Source organism: Lissotriton vulgaris, chromosome 1_1 (assembly GCF_964263255.1).
Source record: "Lissotriton vulgaris chromosome 1_1, aLisVul1.2, whole genome shotgun sequence".
Taxonomy (NCBI): domain Eukaryota; kingdom Metazoa; phylum Chordata; class Amphibia; order Caudata; family Salamandridae; genus Lissotriton; species Lissotriton vulgaris.
In genome coordinates this window covers 722,645,956-722,662,819 of record NC_141685.1, presented here as the reverse complement: position 1 = coordinate 722,662,819, position 16,864 = coordinate 722,645,956, and the positions used below count along the sequence as shown (strand labels likewise).

Genomic DNA, 16,864 nt, shown 5'->3' with positions numbered 1-16,864 from the left:
GCCTTGCCGCCGGCGTCCTGCGTTGGTCCTTGAAGATGTTGCCTCTACCAGCGCCCACCAGCGAAGCGGCACCCGCGAAGCGGCACCCGCGAAGCGGCACCCGCGAAGCGGGTGCGGCGAGAGGTGGGCTGGGAGGCCGGTGCGCTGCTGGGCTGATAGGCTACAGCGTGAGTGATGCCTTCCGCTTCAAAAGTAAGTAAGTAGGTGTCCCACAGGGTAGAGGAAGAGGAGGGCTTTTAACTGGCTTTGATGGGCGGGGGGCGGGCCAGCAGGGAGAGCGGACCGGAAGCTCTTCCTTGGTCTTGCAGGGACTTCTGGGAAATGAAGTCCCCGCACACTCGCAGCCCCGCTGGTTCCTCGCGCCCCTTACCGCCTTGCCGCCGGCGTCCTGCGTTGGTCCTTGAAGATGTTGCCTCTACCAGCGCCCACCAGCGAAGCGGCACCCGCGAAGCGGGTGCGGCGAGAGGTGGGCTGGGAGGCCGGTGCGCTGCTGGGCTGATAGGCTACAGCGTGAGTGATGCCTTCCGCTTCAAAAGTAAGTAAGTAGGTGTCCCCTTTTTTCCTTTTTGGGGCTAGGATTGAGATAAAGGACAACTCCAACTTTGGTTTTTTTTTCTCTGTGATGTAAATAAATTGTGTCTAGTAAAGCGCACTGCTACCCGCACCGCAGGCCTCGTAGCGCTATAGACCGCTGGGGAACCCGTCCTGGCTTTCCCTGTGAGATAGTCCCTCCTGGGGGTCTCCAAGGTGAAACCAGGCATCCCCGGCGTTTGTGTGGGGCCGTTGTGGAGATGAGGCAAGCTAATGCCCAGAGTTGCCGAGTGTGATCTCTGGTCGGAGTAGGCACCGATGCGAGAATTATCAGTCCGCTGATCCTGGTCCAAGACCCTGCCGCGTCGGGAATCGAACCCTGGTCCCGGGCCGTTCTCTGCTCTCGGGTCTGCCGCCTCTAACCAGTGATGTCACTTGGAAACCCTTGTTAGATTTCACCCCATCATTGAGATGTACTAATGTATAATTCAATGTGTTGCCTGCATATCTAGACACACAAACACCTCATTATTTACAGAGATTTGAAGGGTATGGCTCATTAAAATACCACCCTCTAACACATTCGCGCGTCAGTCACACCTAAGACACCTTAACCTTCTATCCTGCTTGACTTGCCTTCCCTGTCACATCATTTGTTTCTAGTTGGGCCCACCCCATTGGTTGTTGTGGGAAATCTCAGACTCACAGTTTCCAAATCTCTCTACCTGTAACCAAAGCTTGCCAGCTCAGGATGACATTTCTAGGTGTAAGGGGCCTCTGGTTACAAACTTCTCCTCTCAGTTTAAGAAGTTATCACAGAGTCTGGAGTTGGGGATTTTAGCCTCCAACAACTATTTGAAGAATGTTGTCTTGTTTCCATAGTACTTCTGAACTGTAAATTTACTCAACATGCTTCCTGGAACAACATGACAACTGTAGTGAAAAACGACACCCTAAAAACTGGGTACTACGTTGACATTACGATGAATAAATTCCCCCAGGAACGGATAGCAGAGGTAGTATGCATCGAAGACCTTACCTCACAGAGCTGCAGAATACAACTGCCATTTAGGCTGGTGTGGTGATTGCTAGGGCATAGTTATATTCTATTTTACAGATTAAAATAAGGGGAAAATCCTTGCAACCACTGTGGGTGTTTTAAGGAAACTGAAACGAAACAGGAATGTATTTGGCTGCTAAGATATATTTCTCAGGCACAACACCCATTGGTGAAGCAAGTCTTTATTAGGTTCAGGTGTACAAAGCTGCCTCTATAACCAATTCAATCCAAACTCGAGCTATCCTTCCTGTAACTTTGAGAGTGATGGTCCTGGGGACTGAAGCAGTAAACTGCACTTCTTGTTATCTCTCTCTACACTGATATCTCTGACTTTTTATTCAAAATACATTTTTGGACGTTAATGATGCCTTTGACTTCTGTCTAGGAGGAGTTGTGAAGTTGCATGTTTGTGGCCTCAATGTGTAAAAAAGTGTGTTGCTCAGCTTAGAGAGATTTGAATCTACTGTGTATGAATCTTTCTGTCGACCACATTGTGCTTTTAACGACTAACATGCAAGGCAGGACAGATTGGACAGGTTGTCTCAAAGTAGGTCAGTGGCATTCTTTAGTCCACATTGTCCCAGTGACAGCCTGTGTGATTGCTTGTTTAGGAATCTGAGCTCGGAGCATCACTAGGCCAAAGGGAGAGGAACCAGTACTTTCTCTCCAGCTCCTTGCAGTTGCCCGCATTCCGGTTTCTGGGCTCCAGTGTCTGTTATCCATCTGCAGCATGGCTTACACTTTGGAGGATGATAATGGTGAGACTTGTGGTGGTTTTTTTTTTGGTTGGTCATGCATGCTTCATGGTTGCTGTGTGTCTAACAGAGGCAGGAGGTTAGGAAATGCAAAGCTGGTGAAGGCATGCGTGTAGTGAGGTCTGATGGCTTTCGGAGCGCAGGATGTGTCAGACCCAAGAGGAGGCCACCCTCTCTTCTTTTGTGATTGTGGACCCTGGAAGTGCATACAGACCTAGCCCTCAGCTGCAGATGATGCTCACTGACTTTCTAGCCTTGTGGAATGAAAGTACATGCTCCATGAAGCATCACAAAGCAGCTCTACAGTCTCTACCACCAAATGAAATTGAATTAAGTTGTGGGCTTGTAGGATCTGAATACAACATGTGCATCTTGTTTGGTGGCAATCACATAATGCTGTGATATCCTTTAATACATACCCATGCAGGTGCGTTCATGCATTGTCCAGGTCAGAAACCTGGCATCCTTGGCGTGGTTTTCCTTGACTTTTTGCCCCTACCTCCTGTGTTTTTGATGCTGTGCTGGATTTCATTTTTGCTGGCTTTGAAGCTTTGGGCACATTGCCGCAGCTGATCAGTGTCAAAGTGCAAGTGCTCCCTGTGGAAATTGATATTGTGATTTGTTCTCCCTGATTGCCATTTTGATTTACCAGTAGGTCCCTAGTAAAGTGCACTGGGTGTGCCAGGACTGGTGAATCAAATGCTCCTAGTGGGCTTGTAGCACTGATTGTGCCACCCTCATAAGTAGCCCTGAAAAGAGGTCCCAGGCCTGACACCGCAGTGCCTGTACGCAGTTTGTTAACTGCCATGTTAACTTGGCAAGTGCACCCATTTGCCCGGTCCTACCTTTCCCTTTTATTACACATAAGACACCCCTATTGTAGGCCCAAGGTACCCCCCTGGGCAAGGTGCAGTGTATGTGAAAGGTAGGACATGTACTGGTGTGTGTACCATGTTCTGATAGTGAAATACTGCCATTTTCGTTTTTCACTATTGAAAGGCTATCTTACCCCATAGGACAGAATGGGGCATGCTTTGTAACATTTTACAAGCCTATCTTCTGAAAGGGATACAATAGAAAAATGTGGTATCCCTGAACTCAGAATTTGATAACACATACTTTAGTGAAGATGGTTTTTAAATTGTGTGTCTGAAAATACCACTTTTAGAAAGTGGCTATTTTCTTATTCAACCATTCTGTGTGCCTCTGCCTGTTTGTGAATTGACTGTCTGTCTTTGGAGTGACAGGGGCTGGGGATGTGCAGTGGCTCCAGGAGTCTGTATGAGTCAGCACTGGGCTGAATAGGCCTGGTTTCCATTTGGAGTGGTGGGAGGAGTAGCACCTGTACCTGAATAGGGCTGTGACTGCCTTCCTCAATGCTGGCTCCACCCCCCTGTGGTCTGTCTGGAGCCTTGGCTCACACTGACAAAGGATGTTGTTATGCACTTGCAGAGTGCCCCCCAGAACTGGTTTGAAATGGGCTAGGAGACCCTTGGACAAAGAGAACAAAGACATTTTGGGGTATAAGTATTAGACCTAAAACCCGAATTCAAGAGGAACCTTTACCAAGGAGAAGAGCTGGAGAGACTGAGGAGAAGTTTTTCCTAGAACTTAAAAACTATTCTGCTGGGCTAGGATTGGGACTGCTTGTTCTCTGAGAAGGAGCTTATATTCCTGCGGTAGATCTCACACGTTTTATAAATGTACTTTATTGAACTAATGTGAGACATAAATCTTTCAGCAATTATCTGAAGTGCTGGACAGGATATTTACCCACATTCATTGAAAAATAATTTGGCATTGTGTCTTATTCATGAGAATTGTTTATTATCATGATTGTTTTGTATTTTTATTATTTGTATCTTGTGATTCAACATTTCTCTTCCACTAATAAAAAAAACGATTGATAAACAAAGCATATTAATTTGGCACCGAATTCAGTTCAAATTGGATCCAAATAATTAGCATCCAAACCACTAAAACTCTACTCCAGTGAGAATTACTTTTACATCAAGAGTTCAATTTATTTAGGTAAAAAAATAAACATATGTAACTGCATAATACAAACAAACAGCCAAGAAAAAAATATTATACAATGAACATAAAGGACAATAACAGAACTGAAGAAATATTTGGTCAACAATCTTTTGGATAAACTTTCAATGAAGGAGCGATGGGTAATTTAATGGTCTTTTTTTCACCCTCCCTGTTGAATAGTTCACACTACATAGAGCGAGATTGACAAGGGGTGTCAGACAGCACTGGTCCACCTAAAACACCTTTCTTCAAATTGCATTTTGTTCTGGGATACCTATTGTTTAAGAATGCTGGGCCCTCACCCACACAAGGCGACATGTTTTGCCACAGATAGGGGTGGGCTCCCACTTGAGGGTGTTTTTGGCCACATGCATACTCCACTTGTCATCTTACTGTGTTGGGTGCAGAAACAAAAATATGATGCTATAAAAAAGCTAGCCTAAGTTTGATATTAAAACGTTTTTATTGTTAACATGGATTCTAAAGTTCTAAAACACCAATAAATCCATATTTTACTTTCATTATTGTATTACAAACAAATAAATGGATGCCATTTAATATATGTAATGGCCAATCATCAATACATGATCGGAAGCTAACTTAGATTAATGAAATAAATCATAACGAAGCAATATTGTCAGCCTTCTGATGAACCAACAACACAACTGCTTTACAGAAATTTCACACTAGCCTCTGTAGTTCTCCCAATGAAACCACCTCCATATAATAAAGATTGCCCTGTGAACGTTCTATTTAGGAATTGCAGTTTGAACAAAGATCTCACACAGTCAAAGTTAGTTAGAATGAATGAATGAATTTTAGATGTTATAAAGCGCCTGGTTACTCCAAGGAAGTGTCCCAGTGCTAAGCAGAATCAGGGCATGGCAAGTCAGGTGCAAGTGGACTTCTAACACTGCCTAAAGAGCCAGGGCTTCAGATTTTTACAGAAACTTGCCTCCGACTGTACAAGTCTTAGGTTAATTGGCATTGAATTCCATTGCTTGACTGCGTGCGCGCAGCCCAAAAGAGCAGCCGCCAACTCTTGCATGGCGTACTCTGGGGATTACTGCCAGCGCTGCTTCTCCAGATCTAAGTGCTCTGGAGGGAGTGTGGGCCTCGATCAGGGGGAAGAGGTAGCTAGGACCCCTCTGATACATTATCATATGCATAAAACACAGGGCTTTAAACAAGATTCTGTGTTTAACCGGGAGTTCAGTCAGACCATGGCTAATAACAGAACATTTCGGTAATCTTAGAAGCATCCGGGCTGCAGCGTCTCACTTTATGTCTTGGTCATAGCTGTTCTATTAATATCTAAACTAGGAGTTAGTGGAAGTTTTACCTGCAAGGTTTTGCATTATTATTATCTTCAATAATTCCTGTTTCAATTTCAGTTCCTCTGTTCGGTACTTAAGTCTAATCATTCGCAATCTTCATAGCTGTATCCCCACATTTCTCTTTTTTCCCCTTCCTAACCTCTTTGTTCGCTCATCTATGTTGCCTCTCTGACCCTTGTCCTATTTGTGAACTGTATCTCTTCAGCTCTATGTTATGTTATGTTATGTTATATTAACTTTTATATAGCGCACGGCTACTCAAAAAGAGTGTCCCGGCGCTTTGAGTAAGGAGGGCTGCAACACAATAACATAACACGGTTAAAAAAGAAAAGGACAGAAGGCAGAGAGGGCGCACAAAAAAGCGGCCTACTGGGTAAACAACCAGGTTTTAAGACCTTTTCTAAAGGCAAGTAAGCTGGTGGCTCCCCGAAGGGTGAGCGGCAGAGAGTTCCACAACTGTGGCACCAGTAGTCCAAAGCAGCGACCTCCCAGGCGAGCTCTCTTCACTCGCGGGACCACCGCCAGGAACAGGGATTCCGACCTCAGAGAGCGAGCCGGATGATAAAAGGAAAGTCTCTTTTGGAGGTACTTTGCTCCCACCGCATGGAGGGCCTTATAGGCCAACGTGAAAGCCTTAAAGGCGATCCGTTTGCGGATTGGAAGCCAATGCAAAGTCTGAAGCAGGCCCGCAGCATTGGCACGTCTATTCAAGCCAAAGATAGCTCTCGCGGCAGCATTCTGCACCACTTGGAGCCGCTGAAGCAGATACTCTGGCAGGCCCAGGTAAAGAACGTTCGAATAATCTAACCTGGAACCGATCAGGGCCTGCACAGTCAGCTTCCAGTGCTCCTCCGACAAAAGGGGAAGAAACCTGCGCAGCATCCTCATGATGCCGAAGCAGGTGCCCGACACCCCAAGGATCTGGGATTTCAGTGTTAGCCCCTTGTCCATCTTGACCCCCAAGTTCTTAGCAATTTGGGAAGAACAAGACGGAGGGAACATATTGATGGGCCACCAAGCCTGCCAATCTGGCTCCGTGTCACACCCAAAGAAGAGTACCTCAGACTTATCGGAATTGCACTTGAGGCTGTTCAGTTGGAACCATTGAAAAACAGCCCCAAGGCAATCCCGGATACTCTCCCGGTCAAAATCTCCTCCTCTCTTACACGAGAAGAGGAGCTGGGTGTCGTCAGCGTAGGATACGATCTGGGCCCCAAACGACTCCGCCAACACCGCCAAAGGGGTCATGAAGATGTTAAAAAGGGTCAGGCTCAAAATAGAGCCCTGTGGGACCCCGACTCCCAGAGGCGGCATCACGGCGGAATCTGGCGAGGCCCAGACTGATCTATCATCTTTGTGCAACCTAAGCTCTAGGAAGACTTATCCAATGCAATAGGTTTAATTTTTTTATTTTTCGTTTTTAAAATGTGTGTACAACAACATCTGTTGGCAGCCATACCTGACGTTTTAAAGATGACCGTATTGTTTATTTTTGGTATCTAAGTGATGTAATGCTGACTACTAGTTTGGATCTGGACGCTGGAAAAAAATCAGATAAATACATATATCACATTGCTTGACGTAAAACAGGCTAAATATTGGGATTGACCAATATCAGAAGCACCCATATGCCCTCTTGCTGCTTCTTCACAGTTTTAAGTTCATTGGTTAATGCATAATTGTTGGTGTCCAGGCCTGAACCAGAGCTTAGCGTGGCGATGTGTTGCATGTGGTGTCCCGACTCCTCATTTGAAGGGAGGTGGGGTTGGTTTTGAATTATGGCAATGAAGTCCCTAAAACAGTATTTTTTCAGATCCTTATTGAAGGTAGGGAGCTTGTCAAGGCTCCTGGAGTTGATAGACAGTGATGCTATACTCCTATTTCTATGAATATAGCCTTATAGCCCGCCGTATTAAAGGCCCGCTGAATCGTTAAAGGCCCGAGCCGAAGGTGAGGGACTTTAACGAGACAGCGGGACTTTAATTGCAGGTATAGCCCTGCTACGAAGGGCTATAAGGCTATTAGAACATTCTGCCACTAGAGGGCAGAATGTTCTAACAAATTAAACAAAGGGTTCTCGAAGCTGAGGGGATATAAATCCCCTCGAGCTTCGAGAAGCCTTTGCAGAACATTGGAATGTTGCTCTGCGGGCCTTACCGGCCCGTAGAAGCAGGGAGCACTCCATTGTCTGCAATGGAGCCCCCAACATCCCAATGTTCTAATATGTATTAATTCCATCTACAGATTGCTCTGGTATTGATTGACACTGGATTTCAGATGGTCTTACAGTGGTGCGCCAGCTACTGAAGGTAGTCGGGCTGATATGGAGAGAAAATCTAGAAGTGCTGGTGTACTTGGTGCATGGATAACTCGCAAGTAGTGAATTGCTGCTCCCTTTAAAACACATTTTCTATACTGCAAAGTTGGAACTAATAGTTAACCTATATAAAATTAAAGTTTTCAAAGGAATCATTCCACGGTTAAACAGGATTACATTTGGACCACCAACAACATTTTTCTTCATGTATGTAACACACAAATATATTAATAATAAAGAAGCATTTATGAAATGAGAATTACATTACTTACTTTCACATTTTAATGGGGGCACCCAGCCATCTATCGTGCATGTTGGTTTTCTGTCTTTGCTGTACAGAGCCACGAATCCAGAATGACACTTTAAGTCAACTGTGTCATCTTGTCTGTATTTGTCCTGTTTTGGCAGCATTTCCCCGTTGGCCACATTTTGATAATAGCACTCGATTTCTAAGAAAAAGTATAAGTGATTTTACTGAATAGCATACAAATAAATCTCACGCTAAATGCATTTTACAAATTCAAAACAGGCAGATAGAGTTGAGGACTGACCAGGACACATCAGACCACGATAGAGATTTACAAAGCGGAAAGATAAAGTAAAGAGGACATTTCTCATATTTTTCCTAAATCAATCTAGCTGGAATAGGAATGCTGAAAAATTTAAGATATGCCAAAGAGGCTCATATGAAACTATACCACAATATAAATATGTCACATAGTTCTACTACACCAGTTCAGTAGTGCTCATTTCATCAGTCTTCGAAAGAAGCATGTAGCATGTGCATGTAGCATGTGCTCTATCAGAATTTAGACTTATTATGTCAGAAAGAGATGCTTTAGGAATGCATTAAATTAATAACCCTCACCTGATTTCAAGATTCTGACCGTGTCTTTCAGTGTTTCTAGGTGTGGAGTCTAATAATATGTCTGTTTGATCAATTCTAAAATTGGAGAACTTCAAGGTATTAAAAACCAGTCTTACAAAACTCCTTTTTGGTGAATTGTCAAAGCTGGGAATACCCATTTTCAAAGAAAACTGAAGCATTCTCTAGCAAAAAGCACAGTCTTACCGGTCCTAAAAAGATAGGACGTGTATGAAGAAAGCATTTTCAAATTTGAAAAAGGTGAACGATGGAAGAAACAAAACAAAGACTGCAGCAGTCCTTTTTCTAGGTCTATGATGACCCAATTTAAAATTGAAAAGAGGCAAGAGCGTCAAAGAAGACATTAACAAAAGAACAACAAGCATTTTGGGACCTTATAGGTATTTAGTTATGCAGCACAATATCCTTGGTGCAACAACATCAACTAAAATACCAATCAGATAAGCACACTTCCTTAAGGGAGAATTTAGGTGTTGTTGGCATACTAGCCGGGCTGAGGAATCCACTCTAATATGCAGTTTTGCCCCGGTGGGCCCATGGACACGCTTTGTATGTTAGAGAAATTGAAATACCGCAAAAAAGCATCTATCGCCTAAAGAACTGCAAATGTGCTTTGAAGCTGGATAAAGGGCACCCGCAGAAAACAAACACATATAGCACCACGTTTTACTGTTCAAAAAATAAACACCGCAATACAAGCTCCTGCAACACCATATAGGATTAAGTTTGGGCGCTCTTGAATTATGTATGATATTGGGAACATTTGATCATTCACGGAAACGTATACAACAAATAGTGTTGATGTATATATGTCACTATCACTTTTCCCTGTCCCCTACCTGCACGTGATCACTTTACCCCGATTCCTCCCTTCCTTACCTATCACATCCAGAGCATTCTAAAATATTGCATATTTGTTTTTACGAGCAACTCCATGGCTCTTGTCTGTAAATGTTTTGAAAATAATTGCATCAGACATGTGGTGTCCCCAAAAAATACAAAAAATACAACAAGCCACCCTCTATTTGATTTGTGTTGTGTTTATGCTAGTATATAAGAATTCATAAGCTTTGCTTGCTACCGTGACCACACTTTTTTGATATTGTACTTATTGACCCAGGTCAGGTAGTATATTTGTGTTACCCCCTTTATATACAATACAAAAAATAAACCCAACACATTGTGTTTAAGCTCTAAACACAGTTAAAGAAGTTTCTATCAAGTTTCACAAGTGTGTTCAAAACCTCTCCCTTTCAGTTACTTTTCAGTTCAATTCAACATCGATATATGGAAAAACTATATGTGCTCAATAAAAAGTAAAAGAAATCAAAATATATTTTCACAATTCTGCGTTATGTTAACTTTGTTGTAAAAGAGGCCAATCCAATTTCAAGTGAGGAATATAATATTACGACATTACATATTGATATGTCACTTCCCACCAGTTTCATATGCTACTTAGTCCCTCCCCACTATTTTTCGAAGGACTTATGTGATGAAGTAGATCTCAGAAGGATGAAAGGCTGAATTGGCCCAGCAGGCATTCGCGCTGGATGATGTCATCAGTGATGTCATCAGTGATGTCATTTGAGATGTCATCAGTGATGTCACTGACCATGTCATGAATGATCCAAAATGTGACATCATCAGCAGTGCATTGCGGGTGCGCGAAATATAGTTAGTCCAACTAACTATGTAGGAGCAATTTCAATCGTTTTGTATGAGTGAAATGTCCAGCAAATTATAACACCCCTAAAACTTTTTTGGAGTGAATTTCAAAGTTTTTTTTAAAGCTAATTCCTAACTATATAAGGCCTGAAACCTATGGTTTTTTCAGTGAATTTCAAACGTTTTTTAAATGCTAATTCCTAACTATATAAGGCCTGAAACTTATGGTTTTTTAAGTGAATTTGCAAGATTTTTTAAAGGCTAATTCCTAACTATATAAGGCCTGAAACCTATGGTTTTTTCAGTAACTTTGCAAGGTTTTTTAAATGCTAATTCCTAACTATATCAGGCGTGAAACCTATATTTTTTTTCAATAAATTTCAAAGGTTTTGTAAATGCAAATTCTATTAGCGGATAACGTTTCTATATGTTATTATCCTTCTTGGACCACCTGAGCAGCCATCTTGTTTCTCAGGGGAAGTGAGGCACAAGAGAGCACAACACAAGAGTGGAAAACGGGGAAAGGGGGGCAAGGTAGAGACCCCCTGACCCCCTAGCCCTTCTCAGGTTGTCCCAGAAGGACCCCCAAGGGCAAAATTATTATTATTTTTTTCATAAAATCGCTTAAGGCCTGAAACCTATGGTTTTTGAAGTGAATTGCAAGGTTTTTTAAATACTAATTCCTAACTATATAAGGCCTGAAACCTATGGTTTTTGAAGTGAATTTGCAAGGTTTTTTAAGTGCTAATTCCTAACTATATATGGCCTGAAACCTATAGTTTTTTCAGTGAATTTGCAAGGTTTTTTAAATGCTAATTCCTAACTATATATGGCCTAACACCTATGGTTTTTTCAGTAAATTTGCAAGTTCTTTTAATGTGCTAATTCCTAACTATATCTGGCTTGAAACCATTTTTTTTCAAAAAACTTCAAAGGTTTTGTAAATGCAAATTCTATTAGCGAATAATGTTTTTACATGTTAATATCCTTCTGGTACCACCTGAGCAGCCATCTCATTTCTCAGTAGAACTGAGGCACAAGAGAGCACAAACCAAGAGTGGAAAACGCAAAAAGGGAGCAGGATAGAGACCCCCTGACCCCCTAGCGCTTCTCAGGTTGTTCCAGAAGGACCCCCAAGGGCAAAAAAATTAAAATATTATATATATATTTTTAATAAAATCGCGGGGTGCGCGCACGGTACGCGTACGTACACGGACCTGTACGCGTACCATGCGCGCACCCCTCTGATTTTTTCGTTTTGGCCTGAAACCTATGGTTTTTGAAGTGAATTTGCAAGGTTTTTTAAATGCTAATTCCTAACTATATATGGCCTGAAACCTATGGTTTTTTCAGTGAATTTGCAAGGTTTTTTAAATGCTAATTCCTAACTATATGTGGCCTGAAACCGATGGTTTTTTCAGTAAATTTGCAAGGTTTTTTAATGTGCTAATTCCTAACTATATCAGGCGTGAAACCTATTTTTTTTTCAAAAAACTTCAAAGGTTTTGTAAATGCAAATTCTATTAGCGAATAACGTTTTTACATGTTAATATCCTTCTGGTACCACCTGAGCAGCCATCTCATTTCTCAGTAGAACTGAGGCACAAGAGAGCACAAAACAAGAGTGGAAAACACAAAAAGGGGTCAGGGTAGAGACACCCTGACCCCCTAACCCTTCTCAGGTTGTCCCAGAAGGACCCGCAAGGGCAAAAAAAAAAAACAACATTTTTTTTTCATAAAATCGCGGGGGGGGGGGGGGGGCGCACGGTTCGCGTACGTGTATGCGTACCGTGCGCGCACCCCATGATTTTTTCGTTTTGGCTTGAAACCTACAGTTTTTGAAGTGAATTTGCAAGGTTTTTTAAATGCTAATTCCTAACTATATAAGGCCTGAAACCTATGGTTTTTTAAGTGAATTTGCAAGGTTTTTTAAATGCTAATTCCTAACTATATATGACCTGGAACCTATGGTTTTTTAAGTTAATTTGCAAGGTTTTTTAAATGCTAATTCCTAACTATATATGGCCTGAAACCTATGGTTATTTCAGAAAATTTGCAAGGTTTTTTAATGTGCTAATTCCTAACTATATCTGGCGTGAAATCTATTTTTTTCAAAAAACTTCAAAGGTTTTGTAAATGCAAATTCTATTGGCGAATAACGTTTTTACATGTTAATATCCTTCTGGTACCACCTGAGCAGCCATCTCATTTCTCAGTAGAACTGAGGCACAAGAGAGCACAAAACAAGAGTGGAAAACGGAAAAAGGGGGCAGGGTAGAGACCCCCTGATCCCCTAGCTCTTTTCAGGTTGTCCCAGAAGGACCCCCAAGGGGAAAATAATATATATATTTTTTTTATAAAATCGCGGGGTGCGCGCACGGTACGCTTACGTACGTGGACCTATACGCGTACCGTGCCCGCACCCCATGATTTTTTGGTTTTGGCCTGAAACCTATGGTTTTTGAAGTGAATTTGCAAGGTTTTTTAAATGCTAATTCCTAACTATATAAGGCCTGAAACCTATGGTTTTTTAAGTGAATTTGCAAGGTTTTTTAAATGCTAATTCCCAACTATATATGGCCTGAAACCTATGGATTTTTCAGTGAATTTGCAAGGTTTTTTAAATGCTAATACCTAACTATATATGGCCTGAAACCTATGGTTTTTTCAGTAAATTTGCAAGGTTTTTTAATGTGCTAATTCCTAACTATATCTGCGTGAAACCTATTTTTTGTTAAAAAAACTTCAAAGGTTTTGTAAATGCAAATTCTATTAGCGAATAACGTTTTTACATGTTAATATCCTTCTGGTACCACCGAGCAGCCATCTCATTTCTCAGTAGAACTGAGGCACAAGAGAGCACAAAACAAGAGTGGAAAACACAAATAGGGGGCAGGGTAGAGACTCCCTGATCCCCTAGCCCTTCTCAGGTTGTCCCAGAAGGACCCCTAAGGGCAAAAAAAAAAAATAATAATAATTTTATTTTTTTAATAAAATCGCGGGGTGCGCGCACGGTACGCATACGTACGCGGACCTGTACGCGTACCGTGCGCGCACTCTGTGATTTTTTCGTTTTGGCCTGAAACCTATGGTTTTTTAAGTGAATTTGCAAGTTTTTTTAAATGCTAATTTGTAACTATATAATGCCTGAAACCTATGGTTTTTTAAGTGAATTTGCAAGGTTTTTTAAATGCTAATTCCTAACTATATATGGCCTGAAACCTATGGTTTTTTCAGTGAATTTGCACGGTTTTTTAAATGCTAATTCCTATTTATTTATGGGCTGAAACCTATGGTTTTTTCAGTAAATTTGCAAGGTTTTTTAATGTGCTAATTCCTAACTATATCTGGCGTGAAACCTTTTTTTTTTTTCAAAAAACTTCAAAGGTTTTGTAAATGCAAATTCCATTAGCGAATAACGTTTTTACATGTTAATATCCTTCTGGTACCACCTGAGCAGCCATCTCATTTCTCAGTAGAACTGAGGCACAAGAGAGCACAAAACAAGAGTGGAAAACACAAAAAGGGGGCAGGGTAGAGACCCCCTGACCCCCTAGCCCTTCTCAGGTTGTCCGAGAAGGACCCCTAAGGGCAAAAAAAATAAATAATAATAATTTTATTTTTTTAATAAAATCGCGGGGTGCGCGCACGGTACGCATACGTACGCGGACCTGTATGCGTACCGTGCGCGCACCCTGTGATTTTTTCGTTTTGGCCTGAAACCTATGGTTTTTTAAATGAATTTGCAAGGTTTTTTAAATGCTAATTCCTAACTATATAAGGCCTGAAACCTATGGTTTTTTAAGTGAATTTGCAAGGTTTTTTAAATGCTAATTCCTAACTATATATGGCCTGAAACCTATGTTTTTTTCAGTGAATTTGCAAGGTTTTTTAAATGCTTATTCCTAACTATATATGGCCTGAAACCTATAGTTTTTTCAGTAAATTTGAAAGGTTTTTTAATGTGCTAATTCCTAACTATATCTGGTGTGAAAACTATTTTTTTTTCAAAAAACTTCAAAGGTTTTGTAAATGAAAATTCTATTAGCGAATAACGTTTTTACATGTTAATATCCTTCTGGTACCACCTGAGCAGCCATCTGATTTCTCAGTAGAACTGAGGCAAAAGAGAGCACAAAACAAGAGTGGAAAACACAACAAGGGGGCAGGGTATAGAACCCCTGACCCCCTAGCCCTTCTCAGGTTGTCCCAGAAGGACCCCCAATTGCAAAAAAAAAACAAATAATAATTTTTTTTTTAATAAAATCGCGGGGTGCGCGCACGGTACACGTACGTACGTGGACCTGTACGCGTACCGTGCCCGCACCCCGTGATTTTTTCGTTTTGACCTGAAACCTATGGTTTTTGAAGTGAATTTGCAAGGTTTTTTAAATGCTAATTCCTAACTATATAAGGCCTGAAACCTATGGTTTTTCAAGTGAATTCGCAAGGTTTTTTGAATGCTAATTCCTAACTATATATGGCCTGAAACCTATGTTTTTTTCAGTGAATTTGCAAGGTTTTTTAAATGCTAATTCCTTACTATATATGGCCTGAAACCTATGGCTTTTTCAGTAAATTTGCAAGGTTTTTTAATGTGCTAATTCCTAACTATATCTGGCGTGAAATCTATTTTTTTCAAAAAACTTCAAAGGTTTTGTAAATGCAAATTCTATTGGCGAATAACGTTTTTACATGTTAATATCCTTCTGGTACCACCTGAGCAGCCATCTCATTTCTCAGTAGAACTGAGGCACAAGAGAGCACAAAACAAGAGTGGAAAACGGAAAAAGGGGGCAGGGTAGAGACCCCCTGATCCCCTAGCTCTTTTCAGGTTGTCCCAGAAGGACCCCCAAGGGGAAAATAATATATATATTTTTTTTATAAAATCGCGGGGTGCGCGCACGGTACGCTTACGTACGTGGACCTATACGCGTACCGTGCCCGCACCCCATGATTTTTTGGTTTTGGCCTGAAACCTATGGTTTTTGAAGTGAATTTGCAAGGTTTTTTAAATGCTAATTCCTAACTATATAAGGCCTGAAACCTATGGTTTTTTAAGTGAATTTGCAAGGTTTTTTAAATGCTAATTCCCAACTATATATGGCCTGAAACCTATGGATTTTTCAGTGAATTTGCAAGGTTTTTTAAATGCTAATACCTAACTATATATGGCCTGAAACCTATGGTTTTTTCAGTAAATTTGCAAGGTTTTTTAATGTGCTAATTCCTAACTATATCTGCGTGAAACCTATTTTTTGTTAAAAAAACTTCAAAGGTTTTGTAAATGCAAATTCTATTAGCGAATAACGTTTTTACATGTTAATATCCTTCTGGTACCACCGAGCAGCCATCTCATTTCTCAGTAGAACTGAGGCACAAGAGAGCACAAAACAAGAGTGGAAAACACAAATAGGGGGCAGGGTAGAGACTCCCTGATCCCCTAGCCCTTCTCAGGTTGTCCCAGAAGGACCCCTAAGGGCAAAAAAAAAAAATAATAATAATTTTATTTTTTTAATAAAATCGCGGGGTGCGCGCACGGTACGCATACGTACGCGGACCTGTACGCGTACCGTGCGCGCACTCTGTGATTTTTTCGTTTTGGCCTGAAACCTATGGTTTTTTAAGTGAATTTGCAAGTTTTTTTAAATGCTAATTTGTAACTATATAAGGCCTGAAACCTATGGTTTTTTAAGTGAATTTGCAAGGTTTTTTAAATGCTAATTCCTAACTATATATGGCCTGAAACCTATGGTTTTTTCAGTGAATTTGCACGGTTTTTTAAATGCTAATTCCTATTTATTTATGGGCTGAAACCTATGGTTTTTTCAGTAAATTTGCAAGGTTTTTTAATGTGCTAATTCCTAACTATATCTGGCGTGAAACCTTTTTTTTTTTTCAAAAAACTTCAAAGGTTTTGTAAATGCAAATTCCATTAGCGAATAACGTTTTTACATGTTAATATCCTTCTGGTACCACCTGAGCAGCCATCTCATTTCTCAGTAGAACTGAGGCACAAGAGAGCACAAAACAAGAGTGGAAAACACAAAAAGGGGGCAGGGTAGAGACCCCCTGACCCCCTAGCCCTTCTCAGGTTGTCCGAGAAGGACCCCTAAGGGCAAAAAAAAAAATAATAATAATTTTATTTTTTTAATAAAATCGCGGGGTGCGCGCACGGTACGCATACGTACGCGGACCTGTATGCGTACCGTGCGCGCACCCTGTGATTTTTTCGTTTTGGCCTGAAACCTATGGTTTTTTAAATGAATTTGC

The 16,864-nt window shown here is 41.3% G+C and overlaps 1 protein-coding gene across 10 annotated transcripts in view; it reads right to left on the bottom strand.

The window, feature by feature from the left end:
• The window catches only part of LOC147747713 (coagulation factor XIII B chain-like), a 1,126,012-nt gene that overhangs the window by 956,082 nt on the left and 153,066 nt on the right, over positions 1-16,864 (bottom strand). For 8 of the 10 annotated variants that reach the window (XM_086955075.1, XM_086955118.1, XM_086955080.1 and 5 more), the window contains one exon: positions 8,310-8,486. The exons of the other annotated variants lie outside the window; for them this stretch is intronic. In XM_086955075.1, coding sequence (XP_086811201.1) covers positions 8,310-8,486 — 177 coding nt within the window. The remainder of the gene's footprint in view (positions 1-8,309; positions 8,487-16,864) is intronic. 10 annotated transcript variants of the gene reach the window in all.